This window comes from Lissotriton vulgaris, chromosome 2_1, assembly GCF_964263255.1.
Source record: "Lissotriton vulgaris chromosome 2_1, aLisVul1.2, whole genome shotgun sequence".
In the NCBI taxonomy this organism is placed as follows: domain Eukaryota; kingdom Metazoa; phylum Chordata; class Amphibia; order Caudata; family Salamandridae; genus Lissotriton; species Lissotriton vulgaris.
In genome coordinates, this window is record NC_141687.1 from 1,856,796,153 (window position 1) to 1,856,817,257 (window position 21,105).

The 21,105-nt window shown below is 46.6% G+C and overlaps 1 protein-coding gene across 2 annotated transcripts in view; it reads left to right on the top strand.

Moving 5' to 3' along the window:
- Positions 1–19,972, top strand: part of LOC147733417 (uncharacterized) — a 164,193-nt gene extending 144,221 nt beyond the window's left edge. For both annotated transcript variants that reach the window (XM_086958033.1, XM_086958034.1), the window contains one exon: positions 19,572–19,972. In XM_086958033.1, coding sequence (XP_086814159.1) covers positions 19,572–19,604 — 33 coding nt within the window. In that variant the 3' untranslated portion in view covers positions 19,605–19,972. The remainder of the gene's footprint in view (positions 1–19,571) is intronic.
- Positions 19,973–21,105: the final 1,133 nt, after the last annotated feature.

Consider the following 21,105-nt stretch of genomic DNA (forward strand, 5'->3'; position numbering starts at 1 on the left):
ACAAGCATTGGCAAAGCAAATAGGTCTCTCCAAGGCGAGAGCTATTGGCTTTGGCAATGTTTTTTGAGTCATGTTGTACATTTATGTGGCTGCTTGTCAGCTAGGATAAAAGTTACTGTAGTGGACCGGGGTACATTTCAGTGTGGTAGATTGGGGTAGAATGTGGTAGATTGGGGTATATTGTATTAGAGTTAGATAGATTGGAGTGGGGTAGATAGGAGGGGGTAGATTGAGTGAGGTAGATTGAGTGAGGTAGATTGAGTGGGGTAGATTGGCGTTGGGTAGAGCAGGGTAGCTTTTGGTAGATTGGATTGGGGTAGGGTGTAGTGGGGTAGATTAGAGTGGAGTTGGGTATATTAGGGTAGATTGGTGGGGGTCAGATTGAGGTAGAGTGGAGTGGGGTAGATTGGGGTGGGGTAGAGTGAAATAGTGTAGATTTGAGTGGGGTGGATTGGTGTAAATTGTAGTGGGGTAGAGTCGAGTGAATTAGAGTGGGATCTAGTGGGATAGAATGGTGTAGATTGGAGTGGAGTAGAGTAGGGCAAATTGGAGTTGAGTAGGATAGATTGGAATGGAGCCTGGTAGAGTGGGTTCGTTTGGGACGGAGTGGGGTAGATTGGAGGAGAGGAGAGTGGGGTAGATTGGTGTAAATTAGTGAAGTGGGGTAGTGTAGATTAGGGACAGCAGCAGGGACATATCTCCCATCTGTGTAGCTGCACGTCGGTGTTGCTCCTATGTATTCTGCTGTTTTTCTGTACAACAGCAAAATTTAGAACTAGGCTATGAATATGGAGTGGAACTTGACCTGGCCGCCAGTGAATTATTAATGCAGTGACCATTTTCGCGTCTATTGTAAGGGGGAGGAGTGTTGATCATTGGAAATATAATTATGAAAGGGGATATTAAATTGTTCCAGCCATGATTATTTGTGCTTCAAAAAGGCAAGTGCTATAGAGGGAGCAGTGAGCAGTGCAAATGGGAAGGGGCAAGAAGTAGTACCATCACATCGGGAGCAGCGTACTGGCACTGATTAAGTTTTATTAATCTTTGCTCTGTCCCTGCTCCACAGAAAGGATCGTAAAATTACGTTTGGCCAGCACTGGCCAGTTAAGGTGGCTGCAAAGAAGAGTCACTGCAGCCAACAAATGGTAAGCAATGGTAAGGTTCCAAGCCCTTTTATAAAAAGTAGTGTCTCACAAGCAAGACGCTTGCGCTAGCGCATGCACTTGCAAGGTCGACCCTAAAAAATTAAGTCTGCCTCACAAACCTATAAAGAAAAATAGCATTTAGACATTTATTTGTCTTCCTGCCGCATTCAAAATAACATTGTATCCTTTCTGTATACATGTACCTATCAGCAGAGTTCTACTTTAAGAGCACAACACTCCTTCCTGGTCTTTAACTGATTGGTTTGTAAGAGCACTGTGTCACAAAAGGCTATTTTCTAGTTACGTTCAAGTTTCTTGTACTACTGAGCCGCTCCCTAGCCTAAACACCCTGGGCATTTCCAGGTGTCCTGCTTTTCCATTATGTAAGATTTGAGGTACATGGGATACTAGGCTAGTTGACAATTCAATAAAATATGTGAGAAGGAGTGGGCATTGTTTATTAGAAGCTATTACAGAAGGTTAGCGCTGGAAATGCTTACTAAATTCAAATCATAAGAAGGTGACAATAATGGAAAAATATCACAGTTTACTGCGACATTATTCAGCCTCATACATATTCCATAGAAATCTGTTATGTAAGGAAAAGAGCACAAAGTCTGTCTAGGAGAAGTCAGCGCGAGAATGGTATTGGAGAACTCTAAATTGCTCGATTTTATTTCCATAAGCACTCCACAATGCCTTCCCTTGGGCTATCCAGCTTGGTGGCATGGGGGCTGCCAAATATGGGGCAGGCTGTAGAGGGGTTAGAGTTCAACCAGCAGATGCTAGGTCTGTCTGAGCCAAGGGAGGATCATCTTCTGAGATAACCCCACAACCACACCCACTTTGTTATTCAGAAGCAGACCTACCTCCTCCTAGAAAGTGCTAAGAGGACGAACAGGTGGGTACCATGTTTGGTCTAACATGTAAGGCCGCCAACACTCTTGGGGCTGTATCATTTAGATAGCCAACTCCCTTACTCCAGGTGGGGTCATGGCTCCCACAGAGCAGATGGTTAGCGGATTACTCAGGCACCCATTCCAGAATATTGGAGAGAACAAACAGAAATGGGAGTGACAGGGATAGCATCTCCATAGGCAATCCACAGGCCAATATACTAGCCACATATAGACACGGTGTGACCTGAATTGTGAGGACTTGGATCATAAACCTTTGGATTACGAGATTCAGGTTAGAGGATAGCTTGGCGGTGCCCATCAAGAACTGCTTCCATTCAGAAAATGTAAGAAGCACTTGGGTTGGAATGACTGAAGAAATGATCTCCCACCCACCCAATGTGAGTGTTGAGGCAGTAGGACTTAAGTTGATCTCTAAGGTCAAAACAACAACAAGCAAGGATATCCCTTGCCTCTACAAAATGTTACCCTTTCCTAATCACATATCCTACCTTATATTTTCAAAGAAAAAGAACTATTGTTCTTGACTTTAGACCCTCACCCACTCTAGTAGTGGTACGCTTCACCATTGGATAGAAGTTAAGAATATCCTAATGGGGGTGGTAAGGATATTATGGTCCTATGACCTTAATTCGCAGTTGACATGCTTCAGCCCATGTGCTCAGGCCTCTCGAGTCCAGGGCTTTCGTCAGGACGTCAGTATTTCATTGCCCCTTCAACACACTCCTTCAATTAGAGTGATGCATGAAAAGCTAACTTGCATGCAACGTGAATTAATTACTCGCATATTTGTTGGATCATGGTTCCTAAAAGAGAAGGATTAATAATCATATTTTAGTAATTAGATTTTAGCATAGTCATCATGAAAGTAACGTAGATCTTGTTTGCTTCACAGAATAATGGTGATGGTGCAAGTAGCCCCCACTCAAAATTGTCACACTGTGCAGAAAAGACTATGGTGTAGTAAAAAAAATATGCGGTCAAGCAAACTATGCTGAAAAACCATGCAGGTCTTTCATTGTGAGCATTTGTGGTGTCACATATTTAGTGTTCATTATTTCATGCCTGAGAACAACTTAGCAAACCATGCGTCACTAGTGAAGAAAGCACCTTCCCATAAACTAGGTGCAAGCACGCCCATTCACACAGCAAACCAAACTTACCCTAATTGGGAGCGTTACCCTATGACAAGGGGTACAGGAAGGATGTCCCTGTAGTCAAACACTATTGGTATATTGCCATCAGCAGACATAAAATCATGGTGAAGAGGTATGTTGATACAAGGGGCACAGAAAGGTTAAAGTAGTGATTAGCATTCAATATTCGAAAAAGCCAGCAAAATGCCATAGCCAATTCCTGTAAGGCCGGGCGCTATCCGCACTTTTTTAAGGCTAACATGCCTCTTCGTTATCTAATCAAAATGCCCGCACTCTCCTGGACTCCCTGCTTGTCTTGTCTGAGTTCCAGAGGGCTATGTTTTAATAATCATCTGAAAGTGCAGTCGACCTCCTTGCATCTTAACAAAAAATGAGAGGGGCCCCTTCACCACCAAAGGAGTAGGGCACCAAATAGACCTCAGACAAGACAGAAATCTCCTTTGGGTATCCAACTACACCAGATCACATACACTCAGTCATTAGCTCAAATCACAAGAACATAACACCACCACCATCAAAGGCCAATTGTCTATAAAAATACACATATTTTATTAGTATTAAAAAGTACATAAAACACAATTAAGCAAATAATGACCACATATTTTTTCTAAAAAACAAGGTTGATACAATAATGTGAGAACCTGCAGGAAAAATGGTTTCTAATCCATTCAAAAGGTCAATACATCAGACCAGGTTCTTTCTTTAGACATTTTTTTTTTTTTACATTTGTCTTAATTGCCATACAATAAACTTAACACCATTAACAAATGTCATCCATAGTCTACAGTAGGCCTGTTGTCAAATGGCGTCAGCGCGTTTCGGTGGGTATTGTTGCTTAAACACCACCTTCAGGACAAAGGACGATATCTCCCAAAGTACAATACGAATCTAAACATAATCACATAAACAAAGACATAGAGAAAAATATATAATTGTTTTTTAAAAAACATTGGACCATTAATTGGCGTTAGCTAGAATAGTATTTACATCCTGGTGATGAACCACACAACCCATTTGTACCAAACATAGCGACTTGGAGGTCTAATACCTAACCCCCCTTCTACCCTAAAACATGTGTACACCATCTGCACCCCAAGTATCATATTAATGTAAAGAGTAGGTAATGAACCATACAATCCATAGCGTCACAGGATTGGGACACCCATCTCTCCCTTTATCTTAAAGTGTGTTTACCATCCACACCACAACCATCACATTGACATCCAAAGATAGATATTCATGTATCTAAGGACCAGATTTGAAGTACCTGTATTCAATCCCAAAGTTCTGGACTGAATAACTTCTATATCCACATTCAGAGGGGTCAAAGTGATGGAGCGGTAATTTCTTCTGGTAATTTCTCAATGCAAAACCCTCATGCTACCTCTAATTTACCGCTCAAAAGGTGTTGGGCCCTTCACACCATGTAATACCTTCAGGAGACTTTAAATAAAGATGAACAGTCAAAAATGCAATTATTATTTTAAGCCAATAAAGAGAGTTGTTGAGTATTTAAAGGGTTTTATTTTTAGTCAAAAGTTAATTTTTCTCTGACCCTTTATTCATTAGTAAAATATCAATCAGGTTACAGAATTTTGAAAACAGAAAAAATAGCATTAATACAGAACAATTTACAGTCTGCATATAAGCATAGAAAATGTGGCGCAAAATGTCATTCAAAATTCTTAAGGAGTTTCTAAGAAAAAATATTCTTGCAAGGCTAATCAAAAATCAAATAGTTTGCAAAAATCTCCCATAAAGAGAAATAAATGCATAAGACAAATAAATCATTTCAGACCTAATTAATTAGTAAAGCATAACTGAAAGTTTAGCATCTAATTCTATTTAATCAGCTGTTCTTCTGCATCTGTCTGTGTCTAAAGAGCAAGCAGGGAGTGAGATAGCCCCTCCTTCACCAGTCCTCAAAGGAATGCGCCTGCAGTGCCAAGATATGACGTGGAAGCAAGAAACCTCCCCCTGACACTCCTCGGACGCAAACCCTCCCTTCAGCACTCTCCCAGGACGTTCTCGTACCTAACCCATAGGCTGTCTGGCCTAATCTGTTCCTTCTCTTCAAGAGCTCACACACCCCCTAATGAGCCTAGAAGCCAGCTGAGCTGAAAAAGCCAGCCCCTGTCAGTTTTTATACACAAAATTTTGGCAGACTACACAAAATGTTGCATTTCAGGAAAACCTGTATGTTGATTGGTCAGTTATGATGGCATGAGTTTGCACTTTCCTGACGCATTAAAAATAAACAGTTTTAACAAAAAGAAGCATACATGAATAATACATTTATAAACATTTGCAACATTTACTAGGGAAAATGTTTCATTTTAATTCTTCCTTCCTTTTCTCAGCGCAGTAGGACGGATACTTTAGTTAGCTGGTACATTGGCATAATCAGAAGAATGTACAGTTCAAGCTGTCCTTCACTTCTTGGCATGAGGAAAGCTGCCACAGTCAGCGCATGCTCCCTTCTCATTCAAAGCAAGCCATAGCTTTTGATGGTTTCACAGGCAGCCATTTAATGGTAGGCCCCAAAAATAAAATAAACAAAAAGATAATGTTAATTTCATGTAAATCAGCCCATTATGTTTCCCAACTTCATACTAATACTCCTTATAAATGTTTACCTAGCCAAGCTACTAGTGTAAACCAGCTTTTCTATTATTTATGTACAATATGCAAAATAAATGTGCAATGTACAACAAAGAAAAAGAGGTGTTATTAACTGAAAATATTTTTCAAAATATGCAACAAGTCAAAGTCTTTTAAGACAGAAATAGTGAATGTAGATTGCATGGGATGAGCTGGGAAGAGAGAAACATATTCTATTAATCTTCAAAGCTAAAAAGGCCACTTTTCTCTACATTGCAAAAACACATGTTAATTCAGCACAAGCATTTCAGAAAGACTAGGTGTCACTTTTATATTTTTCATGTGCCTTTGGTTTTAACTTGCACCAAAATGTGCGTGGCAATTTAAATGCAGTTTGTCTGAAGCACAAAAATAAAACAATGCCTGACTGCAGATGAAATCTGCTCCATCAAAAGTACCTCGCTCAGTCAGCCACAGCTATTCAATTCAATAAAAATTCTTTTGAAAAATAGTGAAAACCTTTTGTTTAAGTGCTTGTTGAGGTGAGATGGGATGTTGGGAGGCATGGTATGGAATTTGAGGCATTTTCCTTCTTACACAGTGCAAGGGCCCACTGATCTGAGGTGAAGTCCTATCACTAAGGGAAGAAGTACCTTAGTCTTCAGACAGGAGAGATGTGATCGAGAGGAAGGAATGGGGAGCCACTGCTTGCCAATAGAGGTGCCCCTTGCAGAGCTCTTTCTGCCTCAGTAGCGTCATGTTCGGCATTTGCCGATCCCGGGTGGGTTCCGCCGCTCGATACAGGAGACCGAGACCCTCACTTCCAGGCGGAAGCAGAGTCCCGGTCTAGTCTTCCGCCAGCCTCTTTGTTGCCCTGCAGCGCTTCCAGGGGAATCGCTTAAGACCAGCGATTCCCGCCGGGTCGGCGCTTTGGATTCTTTTGTTTCCAGGTTCGCGTCTTGCGAACACTCCGAGCTGGTGGCTGCACTTTCGTCATCGAGCCCATTTGTCCTGCTAGCGTTGACTAGCGCCGACGTTCACCAGCCCTCCTGCCTTCATCCGCTCCCGCCGGAGCCTGCAACTTTCACCAGCCTTCCTGCATTCATCTGCTCCTGCCGGAGCCTGCAACTTTCTTCAGCCCTCCTGCCCTCTTCTACTCCCGCCGGAGCCTGCAACTTTCGTAGCGCCACGGCGCTACCAGGTACTTCGCGTTTGCGCAGGAGCGCTCTCCTTGTTATTGCTGTTTTCCGCGCTGGAGCGCATTTAGGTCCTTAGGGCAAGCACGGGGTACTGTCTTCCCCTTATTCTTTGCTACTACGCGCAGGAACGCTAGTTAATACCTACTCATAGCGCTGGAGCGCTTTTCACATTTCGTTTCATTTGCCATGTAGTGCAAGACACCCGAGTCTGGCTACTTCAATAGCGCAGGTGCGCTATTTGTGGGTGAATTTGATAAGTTCAAACAAATGCTCGCAGCGACACAGGATTGGTTGTGCAAGCCTAACAACCACCTGTTACATTAACTCTTTTCAGCGCAGGAGCGCTCATGTTATTTTGCCTTCTTGTGTGGGAGTCTTCTGTCTTCATTTGCCTTGGTGAGCGGTCTTATGGTATGGTCTTCTGTATATGAGTGGATTGTGGGAATAGGACGTGGGAGGTGCGGGAACCCTCTAACCTGGTCTCTCTTGTCTCCCCAGCTGTTGACCACTGCCTCGTCAAGTGCCTTCAGCCGCAAGCCTCCCGTCACCCTTCCTTCCTTTTTTTGGCTCCCTTCCCTGGGTCCATCTACTCCCTGCCGGGTATTTCATTTCTGCACAGGGTTAGGTGGGGACAGGGGCGGTGGCTCTTGTCGTCTCTGCGGAATTACTTCACAAGCAATGGTAAGCCTTGTGGGGTATCTGACAAGTAGTTTCCCCAGTAGGTTTCCTGTTGGAAGATCTTAGCCCCACCCCCACTCCCCAAAGAACTTGTTTTGCTGGGGATCCTGAAAAGGCTGTTGGAAATGTTGGGGCTTCTCTGGCATTTTAATACCACTGTGGTTTGCTGTCCACAAAATACAGATCTGGACTGAGGAACTGCAGGACACCCATGGGTATTGCTGTGTCAGTCTCTGTTCACCTGGGGACCAAACACATACTCGCCATCAAACAGGTCATTCAGGAGGGGCTGTTGCCCCTCGGGTCTAAACCCTGATATAGCATTTCTGATGGTTTTACCCTCAGCAACTAGGTCCTGTCCTCTTTTCTGGTGGGCCTATAGGAGGTGGTACACACTCCCACCCATTTAATGCCAGTGGTAGCAGTTGTACCTAGGGAGGAGACACGCAGAATTGACAATGCGTCAAAGGTACCCTGCTTCAAGCAGTGCATGCGTTCCTGCTGCATTAATGTGCTTGGGCTCAATCAGGTGGCAAGGCATCCCGTTGCCTGTCTGGGAATCCTTTTGCAGGGAGTGGGGACAAATAGGGAGTCAGAGAGGCTTGCCAACAGATGTACGTAGGGTCATTGGGCTGGCTTATGACCACTGTGGTCTTTACTGGCTCCTTGAAGTTGTCAGTGGCCTACCTAAGCATTCCCTTCAACCTGGGAAAGTAATGCACTATCCATTCTGTCTTGGATATGGTCTTGACCAAGCTGTCGCACTCATCCTCGACTGTGTGCATTTTTACCTGATGGTGTTGGGCTGGCCCATTGTGTTACTGCATGGTCGGCATTAGTGTCGTCTGGTGAGAATGGTTTAACAGGGTAGGGTGCAGGGGTGGACATGGGTCTACTATGTAGTCTTTCTACAGGTCCTTTACCTCTCTGCCCATGAAGGGCTCATCATATGGGCCCTTCAGGTAGTAAGGGCTCCTAGGATACAAGTCTGTGGGGGAGCAAGGGATAGTGGTGGTGGATGAGGCGTGGTGGTTAAGTGTGGGAAGGGTGTTGAGCCAGCTGCCGATTCCCTAACCCTTTAGCGTGTGGTTTCTCAAGTGGGCGAGGCCTGCTTCCTCTTTGAAGGCCAACCAGCATTTTGTCGGTATGCGGATGTCTTGGAGCTGGCAGTGTGGCAAGAATTTTGCCTATGTCTGGATGTATAAATAGTTTCTTTTGTTTTGCAGTGAGGTTCTCCAACAGTTTCTCAAAAATTAAATCCTCAGTGGTGTCTGACTTTAGTTTAGGGGTGCTTCAGTGCTGGTTTCAATGCTGATGGTTTAGGAGTTTTCAGCATCGTAGTTTTTTTTTTTTGTTTTTTTTTTTTGCTCGGAGTGTGGTTTTTCAGGGCGGAGGCAGCATTGAAGTTCTACACAGTTTGGTGCCTTTTGATGGGGTCTTTGGTGGCATTGACCCATCCTCTTGAGTCCAAGAGGCGTGTTGGGACACAAGACTGACCTTGTGGCGCCATCGAGGCAAGAAGAGTCAATCGGTCTTTAGGCTCGGGGCTAGCATCTTTTTCAGTGCATGCTTGGGAACTCTTTCCTGCTTGGCCTGCCAAAATGGCAGAAGGCACAGCTTTTTCTACCTCTCCGTCAGGTCGATGACCTTTATCACTGCATCTTGTGTAAGCCCACTTTTTTTCTCTTCATAATCGGAGGGTCTTCTTGCAGTATCAGAGTTGGCAAGCTCTCCTCATGATCTGGCAGGAGGCCGAGATTACAAACGCTGCACTGGTGCTCCAGGAATATTTGGTATTACACAGGAGACAGAACTGGAAGGGTTTAAATTCCATACTCTTGCCCTGGGTGTATTCTCCGAGAAACAACTGAGCAGTCTAAGTTTGGTGGGGGCTAAGGCTCAAGGATGTGGTGCGTTGAATTCTAACAATCTGAAAGAGACACGTTAGTGATAGATTCATTACCTTAGAATATACCCAGGCGTCCGACTGGATCCAAAAAGTTTTGCTTAGCAGTACCCCTGTGCATCAGTAGGTGGCGTCCTGCTGCTCCGCGTCTGTCACTGGCATCAGCGCCGAGATGAGGTCACAGAGAGTACTTTGGCGCCACCCATGCGCGCTGACGTCAGTTCTTTCTTTTTCCGCGCCAGTAAGCGCAGATCCTGATTCAGCACGTACCTTGTTGACCACTGTTTTGAGACCTTTGTCCCCCCATTTTTTCTCCTGGTGCACATAGAGATGCCCGGCTTTAAGTCTTGTCGGGCCTGTCGCCGAAATATGTCGGTGGCGGACCCCCACGATGTTTGTCTCTACTGCCTGGAGACTGATCACGACTCCCAGGACTGCCGTGACTGTCGTGCCATGGCCCCCCAAGGCCGTGCGGGAGCGGTGCCAGAAGTTGCTGGAGGTCCAGCATTCGTAACGTTGCCGCTCCGGGTCGAGGGGCAGTTTCCTGGACCGCTCGCGGGACCGGACCAGTGGCTCCTCAGACTCCAAGTCTTCACCTTCGGATTCTGATAAGTGTCGCCATGAGATGAAGAAGCGTGTTTGCTCTCCGACGTCCCCCTGTCGCTCCTCGGAGGCGGACGAGGGGGACAAGGGCCTCGCCCCTGCGGCTCCTCTGGAGACTTGGGAGTCCCGCGGCCTACCTGCCATACCCGGGTCTGTCGGTAACTCCCGAACAGATGCAAGTGTTCCTTGCTGCCTTGGACCGTCTTTACAGGCCTTGGGCTCCCACCGGCGGGCCTTCGAGCCCCGTGGTCCCGTGTCCAGATCCAGCTGGCCCGGTGGCTCCGCCACCGGCTCCAGCCCTGATGCAACAGGATCCTGCGCCTCCGGCCCCAGGCGCCACGAGGTGTGGCGTTGCCGGCTCCGGCGCCACCTTCGACGCTGCACTGGGTGCCATTTATCCCACCTTTGCCCTGGTTCCCGAACCATTTTGTTCAGACCTGGGAGCCGGCGCCGGCGCCGGTCCGGCCCGGCTTGCGCCGTTCTCGGCACTGTTCCCGACGCTGTTCGTCCCCTCTCCGGCTCTGCCACCGCGACGTCCCCCTCTATGCCAGAGGCGAATGACGGCTGGGAAGGGTCCAAGGACCCGCTTGCTCGGCAATGTGACTCCGAGCAAGATTGGGTGGACGACTTGGAGGATGTGAGATGCCATTGCTCAGGTGTTGCCCCAGTGTCCTGAGGAGGTGCAGGCTGTCCTTTCTCAGGCAATTGCTGAGGGCAAGGATGCGGCTAAGTGTGCCATTCGGTGTGGGTTGGATACCACCGACTTATTGGGCATGGCGATTTCTACGACTCTGGCGTTGCTGCGCCACACCTGGTTGTGTTCGACTGGGTTCTCGCCCAATGTCCAGAGCGCTCTCATGGACATGCCTTTTGATGGCACCCACCTGTTTGGCGACAAGGCTGACAGTGCACTGAAGCGCTTTAAGGACTCGCGGGCTACGGCCAAGACCTAGGGTCTGTCTACTGAGAACTCGGCCACTCCTGGTTTTCGCTCCTTTTGTGGCCAGGGTCAAGGTACCCAGGCACGCACCTCCACCAGGCCTGTGCAGAACCAGCCCCAGCGTGGCCGTGTTCGCGGTTTCCGCAGGGGCGGGGCGGGAACCAGCGTGTGGGTCCATCCACCCCCACCCCCTCTGGTTCCGCCTCCAAGCCCTTCTAATCTGAGCCTCAGAGAGCACTCCACGCCAGTGGGTGGCAGAATCCACCACCACCTTCCCCGCTGGCGCGAGATTACATCAGACAAGTGGGTGCTGCAGATAATCTGCCAAGGTTATTCCCTTCCCTTTCAGTCCCCCCCTCCACCCCCACTGCCATGCCTCCTCGGTGTTACCGCAAGTCAGGGGATCATTTGGTTCTTCTTTGACACGAAGTTGCAGCCTTCTTGGCCAACAGGGCCATCGAGTGTTTTTCTTGGTCAGAAGGAGGGAGTGGTTGTTATTCCCACTACTTTCTGGTCCCCAAGAAGGACAAAGTGGGTCTGTGTCCTATCTTGGACCTTCGGGGCATCAATTGCTTCAAAATGCTAACTCTTTTTTTCTCACAGTGTGGTACCTGTAACTATCGTATTATAGGATTGTTGTCTGATAATGTCCTCGGTGTATGACTAATATCTTTGGTCCAATGCAATATTGTGTCCGAACCTAGCCAATAATCAATACGGGACCAGTTACCATATGCCGTGTTTGTGTGTGTGGCTGTTTTAACCACTGGTTTCCTTACCCTCCAGATGTCATGTATACTTAAGTCATCCATTATGTCCAGTACTTTAGCCCTAGCCTTTCTATGGGGTTCATTGCTATTGTCAGATCGGTCCAATGTGCCATCTACCGCTAGATTGAAATCTCCTCCCCATACTACTGTCGTTCCATTGTCCGCCTGTAAGTGCTGCCATATTTCCTGATAATGTTCCGGAACATCCACATTCGACCCATACGTGTTTACGATTGTCACTTGCTGCCCATGTATTAAGCCTCCTAGTATCAAATACCTGCCCTGACTGTCTATAATTTTTCGGTCAATTTTGAAGTTCGTACCTTTACGTACCAAGATCCTCACACTTCTAGCATATGATGAGTACGTGGCCATATGCATAGACTCCGCCCACCTATTTCCTATGTGCTTATGAGTATGTGGTGCAATGTGGGTCTCTTGCAGCAACGCAATATCTATTTTCCATCGATCTAGACATGCAAACACTTGACGGACTTTTTTGGGGTTAGTGAAGCCGCGAATATTCCAAGTTATCAGGTTTAAATGTGACCTATTCATTACAAAGTTTGAGTAGCCTATTCCCTTGGTCCATTAAACCTTCTCTTATGTGGTATACCATGTGTCCTTTCTTAATGCAACATCCGTAGTACCGTATTGCCCTGTCACAACATCGAGCATAACTTACACCATGAACATCAGCTGTGCTTCTTAAGCGTCCTGGTCTCTGAACAGTTCCCCGACCACCCTCCCCCTCCCACTTCCGCATCCCAAACCTGCCGAAGCCATACCTTTAATGTAATTCCTCTGCATCCCATCAACTGTATGGGGAACACCCAATTAGAGGTCTGCCTAGGGCACACTACACCGTCCAACTGAAGGGACGGGGCAGACCTTCATAATAAAAACAGACAACTGTTGCCAACATCTTAGTGACGCTTTGTTTTCAACTCGGCTCTCCTAGTTCGATCATAGTGTAGTCCCTTCCCAGTTTGCCTACATAGATCACTTCTTATACTGAGCATTTATACATGTTTACATCACAATTTTTGTCATTACATGTGAAGGTCTCTCCATTGAACCTGAATATAGTCCATGTTAAGAAACCTCAGATCTACATTCCCACCCTCTCCTGATGTCAATCAATACACAAGTGACTTTTATCAAGCAAGTTTGACAGTGCGACTCGTATCTAGTAGTCATCTCCACGCTTACTACTGGGTGTTTTTAAGCTTTCAGCTTTGGGTTGTGATGCAGTCCAGTTCCTACCACACACTTATCCTGCATCATCTTGTAGTGTAGTTCAGATAGTGTGGTGCAGACTTAGTTGCCCACAAGTATCCCACCCACTGATCATTTCCCATCGTTGGTGTACGTTGTTCCACAGGGTACATGTCAACATTTCCATACAGAACATTACTGTGCATTATTGCTATTGCTCTGGTGCGTGTCCTGCAGTACATGTAGTATATCCTACCACGCTACCACTTCAGCGAGGAGACCAGTTCGGGCCCGCACCTGAGCTCCAGTTACCATACAGATGTCGGTGCAGATCACAGTTTACACATAATCCCTTACTTGTATGCATCTGCAACCCCTCTCCATCTGCTAGTCTGTAATTATGTGAAGATAAGTACATTACCCGTGTGTGGCATTTTTCCCACGTTTATCGCAGCAGTTCTCGCCATAGGTCTCTCAGTCTGATTCCTGCTGCGATTCACGATTTTTCTGCTCTTTGCTGTGCTTCGTGAACTTTTTAATGTATTCCTGTGCCGCTGCTGGAGTGCTAAGGAGTGTTGACCTCCCCTCCCATGTTATGTTCAGCCGCGCTGGGTACAGCATGGCATATTCCACTTTAAGTTCTCTCAGCTTCGCTTTGACCATAGCAAATTCTTTCCGTGCTTGTTGTACTGGGACCGTGAAATCCGGGAAAAATTCCAGCAGGTTTCCCTGATACAGTATTTGACCTTTTTCCCGTGCCATCCGTAGGATATTGTCTCGATCTCTATAATTCAGCACTCGAGCCACTATCGGTCGGGCTCCAGGAGGTGGTTTAGGCGCCAGTGATCGATGCGCTCTTTCCACTATGAAGACTGATGACATCTTGTCTGCACCAAAGATATCTTTGCATAGTTCCTCCACAAACACCTCCATCTTACCCGTGTTGGTTGTCTCTGGTAAACCCGCTATACGTATATTATTCCTCCGTGATCTAGCTTCCAACTCCTCTGCCCGTACTTTGATCAGCTCGAGTACTTTCTCCATGCCTGAACATTTACTGGCAGTAGTATGTGCTTCATCCTCAACTGTCTATATCCTGTTCTCCACTACATCCAGCCGCTCACCTTGTTTGTCCAACTTAGCTGCCATGTTGTCTACTCTACATGTAAGGTGATCTAGTTTCCAGTTTATATCTTGGAGGTACGTTTGTATAGCTTTCAAAATAGCCGCCATATTCGCATCTGCCGCTATTTCACCCTCCGCCTCCGTGTCCAAAGCCGGTGTCTGTCCTTTCGGTGTTCGTCTGGATTGGAAGCTCAATTTGGGTTGTTGGTTATTGGGTTTACCCATTTTGCTGAATCTTTACTGTTCGTTTGCCGTCTGGGTCCCGTTTTCGTCGATGCTTGTGGTCAGGGTCGCAGTCCGCAGAGGATGACAGTAGGCTCCCTACACTGTAATCACCCCTGCAGCGGCGCTCACTCTAATACCTCGATGTGGTTAGATGGACTAGAGTCACCATGTCATAACTCATAGACCTCATTACACCACACCTGTGGCAGTTGCAGATGATCCGTTTTTGTTCCCCATCTGTGGCAGATAGGGAAGTTTCCCTATCTCTTCAGTGGTACTACCAGTCTCGCCGCCATCTTAGAATCCTTATCTCGTTCGCGCGCTCACGCTGCAAGCGCCATTTATGTATTGATCGCAAATTTCAGGCAACTGGGGGGAAACCCACCAATCCCCACTGCATCACACACTGAGATGCACCTTCAGGTGGCATGCGTCCAATATTCGTGCATTAAAACGCACTTAAGAACAGTTCCAGCAGTTTACCTCGCTATTTTAAATCTTCCTGCCTCGACCCTCATCGCCAACACTATTTGCTTGCTATTTCCTCCAGTTCTGAAGGTACCGAGCAGAGCGGCGTTTTATAGCGCCGAAGGCAGGGCTCCCATCTCACATATCCCCGCAGTTGTCAGTATGCCGTAACATTCGCAATGATTATGTGGCTTATTGTCGCATTTAGCAGCCCCGTGAGTTCTCGGCCAGTCTCACCTTCTCCCCGTTAGTGGAACATGAAAAAAGAAAACCCCCCAGTCACGTTCCTTTTCCGGCAACGCTCCTTGCATTTGGAATGCCCTTCTAACTGACCTTCGCTGCAACCCTTCCTACTCTAGCTTCAAAAAAGAACTCAAACTACATCTCCTCAATAAATACTGGGGACCCTAATCCCTATCTGTTCTCTTCCGCTGGCCACTCATGTCCTACCCTATTTGCATCCGCCCTCTCTCTATCATCCTTACTTGCCCTTCCTTCTCGTCACTTCCCCTCCCCCTCCCTCTCTCTTCCTTTCCAACCTAACTGATCACTAACCTCCCTATCCTGACTCTGCAATTTCCGGCTCTTTTTTTCAATTTGTGCCTTATCATATTTTTGATTATCACTTCTTCCACATTCTGATATGCTTACTTCCCATATTTATCGTTTTTGTAATCTGTTAGGCGGAGACTTATATGTTATTTATATATATATATATATATATATATATATATATATATCCAATCTTGCCAAACTCATCCGATACGAAGAAGGCGCTGACTATATATATATATATATATATATATATATATATATATATATATATATATATATATATATACATTGATGCTTTGTGTCTTATTGACCCTCTTGTCTCAAAAATGTAAAGCGCTCTGATACCCCTGGGTTCAACCAGCGCTATATAAAACCTCTAAAATAAATAAATAAACATTGCGTCCTTGTCCGCCATTTTGCCGCCACTACGCCGTGTCAGGCCGGTCTTAATTTCTCACGTCCCATGCACATTTAGTTATGTGCAGCGTGCTCTGCCTGTTCACCAGCCCTTCACATCGCAGTTGGTGCAGATCGCGGTCCGCATTGCGTTTGTTATGCGCTAAAAATCGCATTGAATCGTGGTCTGCCCGGCAGAACCGACTCTTCAGAGTTAGGAAAGGTCTATAGCAAAGTGACAGACATTGATTAGATAATACAATTTACGTTTTTTTGTAAATAAAAACCTAGAATGAAACAGTATATTAAGTCCACTTGTGTACAGAAACCAATGAGCAAAATAATTTCTGATAGAGCTTTATTGTTTATTGTTGTTGACTATTTTTCTTTTGTTTTCTACTGTTTTTTGTATATATAGTTTTTATAAGTGATTATGTGTTTAAATTTTATATAGTCTTGAATTAAAAAATACAAAAGAGAAAATACAAAATCAATAGACATGAAACATATATACAGTGATGAAGGCAAAGCGGTAGACACCACTACGCGCGTTTCGGCTCTTGAGCCTTCTTCAGGTGACTGTCTATTGTTAGAGTTTCAAAGAGTCCAGGACTCACAGTTAGGTGTGGCGTGGATATAAAGTCAGTCGGTAAAGGCAGCTTCTTAAGATCTTGAGATGTGGAACGATGTAGTCCTATAGCTTGTCATATGATGTTATGACATCAGAGAAAAGGAGGTGGTAGAACAGTATAGTGGAGGTAGCTTAGATTCAGATAGTTATTTGTGTTGACATTTGTAGAACCTCCACGAGGATAACTTCCAGTGAGTAGATGGTAAGGTGATGAGAGCAATAGTGAAGGAAGCGAGTATTTATCTCCACAAGTTGATAAAATATCCGGAGGCGAGCAATAATGATGTATAATTGTTAGCACAAATATTTTGTATCCACCTAAAGATAAAGTAGAAAGGATGTCCCAGGAGCGGAAGATACTATGGAGGATGATCTGGTCATAGCATTGCCCGTGAGGTTTGATGAAGATAGTGACGCTCCTGGTAGAAAAGGACTGGTAGCAGTACTCGACCGCCAAAAGACCGCACACCGGTATGCTAGAATGCAAGCCAGAACCGACTTCAGGCAGCCATTCCGCTGAGCGCCCCCTATTGCCTCCAAGATGCTAACTCTGGCTCAGGTCTTGGCTGCCCTCGACGCTGGAGACTGGATGGTAGCGTTGGACTTGCAGGACGCATATTTTCTCATCCGCGTCCTGCCGGCCCACCGGCATTACCTGCGGTTCACGGTAGGCCAGGAGCATTTTCAGTTTACTGTGCCCCCTTCAGCCTTACCAGCGCCCCTCTGGTGTTCACGAAAGTGATGGCGGTGGTCGCAGCTAATCTGCGCAAATCAGGGGTGTCAGTCTTCCCCTATCTCGACGACTGGTTGTTGAAGGCTGGCTAGCCCCAGGCAGTCATCACCCACCTTCAGCCTACGGCCGACCTCCTGCATTTGCTGGGTTTTTCCGTCAACATGCTGAAGTCGCACCTGAGTACCTCTGAGAAGCTCCCCTTCATCGAAGCGTTTCTGGATTCAACGCAGTTTTGGGTTTATCCTCCCGAGCAGCGGGTCCCGGATATTCAGGCTATGATTCTGATCTTTCAGCCTCTATCCCGGGTTTCAGTCAGGGTGACCCTCCGGCTCCTGGGCCTAATGGCCTCCTGCATCCTGTTAGTGCAACATGCCAGGTGGCATATGCGGGCTCTGCAGTGGGACCTGAAGTTCCAGTGGGCGCAGCATCAGGGCAACCTGTCCGATCATGTCCAGATCTTGGAGGGCACTGTACGACACTTGCAGTTGTGGCTCACGAATCGTGATTGGGTCAATGGCAGATCCCTCTCCCTTTCCCAACCGGAGCACACAGTAGTGGTGGATGCGTCCCTCCTGGAATGGCGAGGCCACTTGGGAGAGGCGGAGATCAGAGGACTTTGGTCTCCGGCGGAGTGCCGGCTCCATATCCACCTTTTGGAGTTTCAAGCGATCCGACTTGCACTGAAGGCATTCCTTCACTCTGTCCGGGGAAGTGTAGTGCAGGTATTCACGGACAACACCACGGACATGTGGTATTGCAACAAACAGGGCGGGTGGGGTCCTGGACCCTATGTCAGGAGGCTCTGCGCCTCTGGACATGGCTGGAGCATCAAGGCATTACCTTGGTGGTTCAACACCTTGCAGATTATCTGAACGCCAGCGCGGATGAACTCAGCCGCCGGTGCTTGATGTATCACGAATGGCGTATGAACTTGGACGTGGCGCAAGGTCTCTTTCAGTAGTAGGGAGAGCCTTGGTTAGATCTATTCGCCATCGAAGAGAACGCGCAATGTCATCAGTTCTGCAAGTTGGTATTTCCAAGGCGGCACTTGCTCTGAGACGCTTTTCGTCTCAAGTGGAGCTTCGGCCTGTTGTACGCTTTTCCGCCTATACCACTTCTGCCCAGAGTGCTGAAGAAAATCAGGCGTGACCGGGCCCAAGTCATTCTTGTTGCTCCGGACGGGGCTCGAAGAGTATGGTATCCCGAGCTACTCAGTATGAGAATCGATCCCCTGATCCGACTGCCTCTTCGGGAGGATCTTCTGTCGCAGCAGCAGGGGACAGTCCTCCACCCGAACCTGTCCAGCCTCCACCTCCATGCGTGGACATTGAGCAGCGCCAGTTGACGGCTTTTAACCTTCCTCCCGAAGTCTGTCATTCTGGCAGCCAGGCATCCCTCCACTAAAACGGCATATGCCTGCCGATGGAACAAATTTGTGGCATGGTGCACAGCAAAGGCTGTGGATCCTCTTTCTGCCCCTCTTTCTGAGGTTCTTCGGTTTCTTCTGTCTTTGGCCCAGCAGAGCTCTGCTTTGACCACTATCAAAGGTTATCTTTCTGCCATCTCCGCCTTTCTGAGGATTCCTGCAGCCACTACTACCTTGGAACGAGGCGTTCCCTTGCAGGACATTTGTCAGGCAGCTACGTGGGCCTCGCTGCATACGTTTACAAAGCACTACTGCCTTGACAGTCAAGTTCGGAGAGACTGCTTCTTCAGCCGTTCTGTGCTCCGTGACTTTCTAGTGTAATCCTGTTCGCAGACCCAACTCCGGGGTTGGCATTGCTGGGGTATCTATTCTAAGGTAAGGAACCTATCACTAACGTGTCTCTTTCAGATGCACAAGTTACTACTTCTGTAGAGTAGTGACATCGATTTTGGCAACTCTAGTGCTACGGTACCTTTCTTCAGCGGATGAGTTTGTGGTGAATGACATATGCAACAATACAACCGTTGCAATTCAATTTATGTCTAATCTATGTAACACTGATTGGCACACACACACACATACTGCATCCATCCAGTCTTTGGTGTTGAACCATCTTTGGCCCCTCTAAAGGCATATTCTCCCCACAGAGGTGCCAAAGCCTAGATCACAAACTCTATGTTTGAAACAAATGCTTTAAACCGCTGAGCCTCCAGTGGCATATGGGCACTGCCCCAATTGCTGGAGATTCGGTGGGCACCCTAATGTTTGGCATCCCTAGCTGTTACGCAAAGTCATGTGCTACTATGCTAATATACTGTGAGCCTTTATTATCATTACTGTGATTTTAATGCACATTTATGAAACTTTTTTTCCAGTGGTACTTGCCCTTAGTGAAGCCTGCACAGTGACAATGCCCTTCCTGTCTGGATTGTTGGTCTGAGCTACCGTTGGACATCGACGACAGAAAATCTTATGTTTACAAATAGTGACTGTGGTGGGGAAAAGCTGCTCGTTTCTGTCTAGAATTATTCAAATCCAGACGTGTTGCAAGGACCAGTCCACTTTGTCAAGTGTCCAAAAAGTACAGACAAATGTTACAACCCTTCTTTTGCACAGAGTGAATTCTAAAGCAACGTTATCCAGTTTCTGTTGAGAACCCGCAATCTTTGCAATCCCAGGCCAGACTTTGAACTATTGGCACAAAAAGCAACGTAATACTGTTCAATACCGGAAAAGACTTTCAAGGCAGTTATTTTATTAAATGTTTATATCACTTTTTAGTGTTGTTTTTCCATTTTATCGCTTCTAGGTCAGCAAGAGCCAAAACGTGCACCACCATGAAGGCAGATATTGTCCCAAAAATTAAGCCTGGATTGGGATTACACCCTACTCTTTAGGTCGAAGCCTACCAGTCAGTGTAACTGTCTGGTTGCAAAGACCTATTGGGGACATGCTAGAAGCTGACCTAGAAATGCATTCTGCCCACTGTTTACCATTGGCTTTGCCTTTTGTGACTCACATTTGCATGTTTTCTGTTCGCTTGCTTTGTTTTATTAGGCTGTCCAGATTGAGTTAGTCCCTCCCTTGGATCATCGCCTTTTTACTACCTCGCTGATTACCTCCTTCTATTCTTCCACGAGTTCTCTCTTTTTGGGAACTCTTTTGTTCGAGGCATGTGAGCTGTAGATCACATGCTTTGCATACTCCTGCCATCTATTGTTGGGTCGGGATGTTTGCCATCTAGTGTTGGGTTGGGATGTTTGCAAGTTGTTTTTCTTCTGAGAAGTCTTTCCAGTCACAAGGTAGGTGAATCCTCCTTTCGGTGATAGTGCTCATGTGCATCAACTCCATTGTTAGATTGTTTTTTTCAGCCATCGGGTTTGGACGTGTATTGCTGCGCTCCGCTCCGAAACCGTTTCTTCGGATTCTCCATGGTGCGCAATCCACTCTACCCGTGTCGCTATTGTTTTGAACGTGTATCCCACTTCTCTGCGTATCGTATCCATCGAGGAAAACCTCTATTTCGATCAAAGATCTTCGGGAAGTCCGTCCAGCCTAACCGTGTCGGTCCACTTCGCAGTGGATGGAACAGACTCCATTCTAATTCTGCCCTACGCGCTACACCAAATAGCCGCGTGAATTGTGCAACTTGTGCTCGTCTCCGGAGCACAGCGAACAGGACTGCGATTCGTGCAGATTGTTCCGATCGAAAAAACTCTGTGATCATCTGGTTTGATGTCGCGAAATGCAGAGTCAAAATGACAAATACTTGCCGGACATCTTCGGTGAAGGATCTGAGCACAAATTCATACAAAGGGCTGAGGAAAAACAAGAACAACTGGCCTCAATTCCAGAATCGGACTCCGGGATGGAAGAAGACTTGCCACAAGGTCAACATCACCGAACACC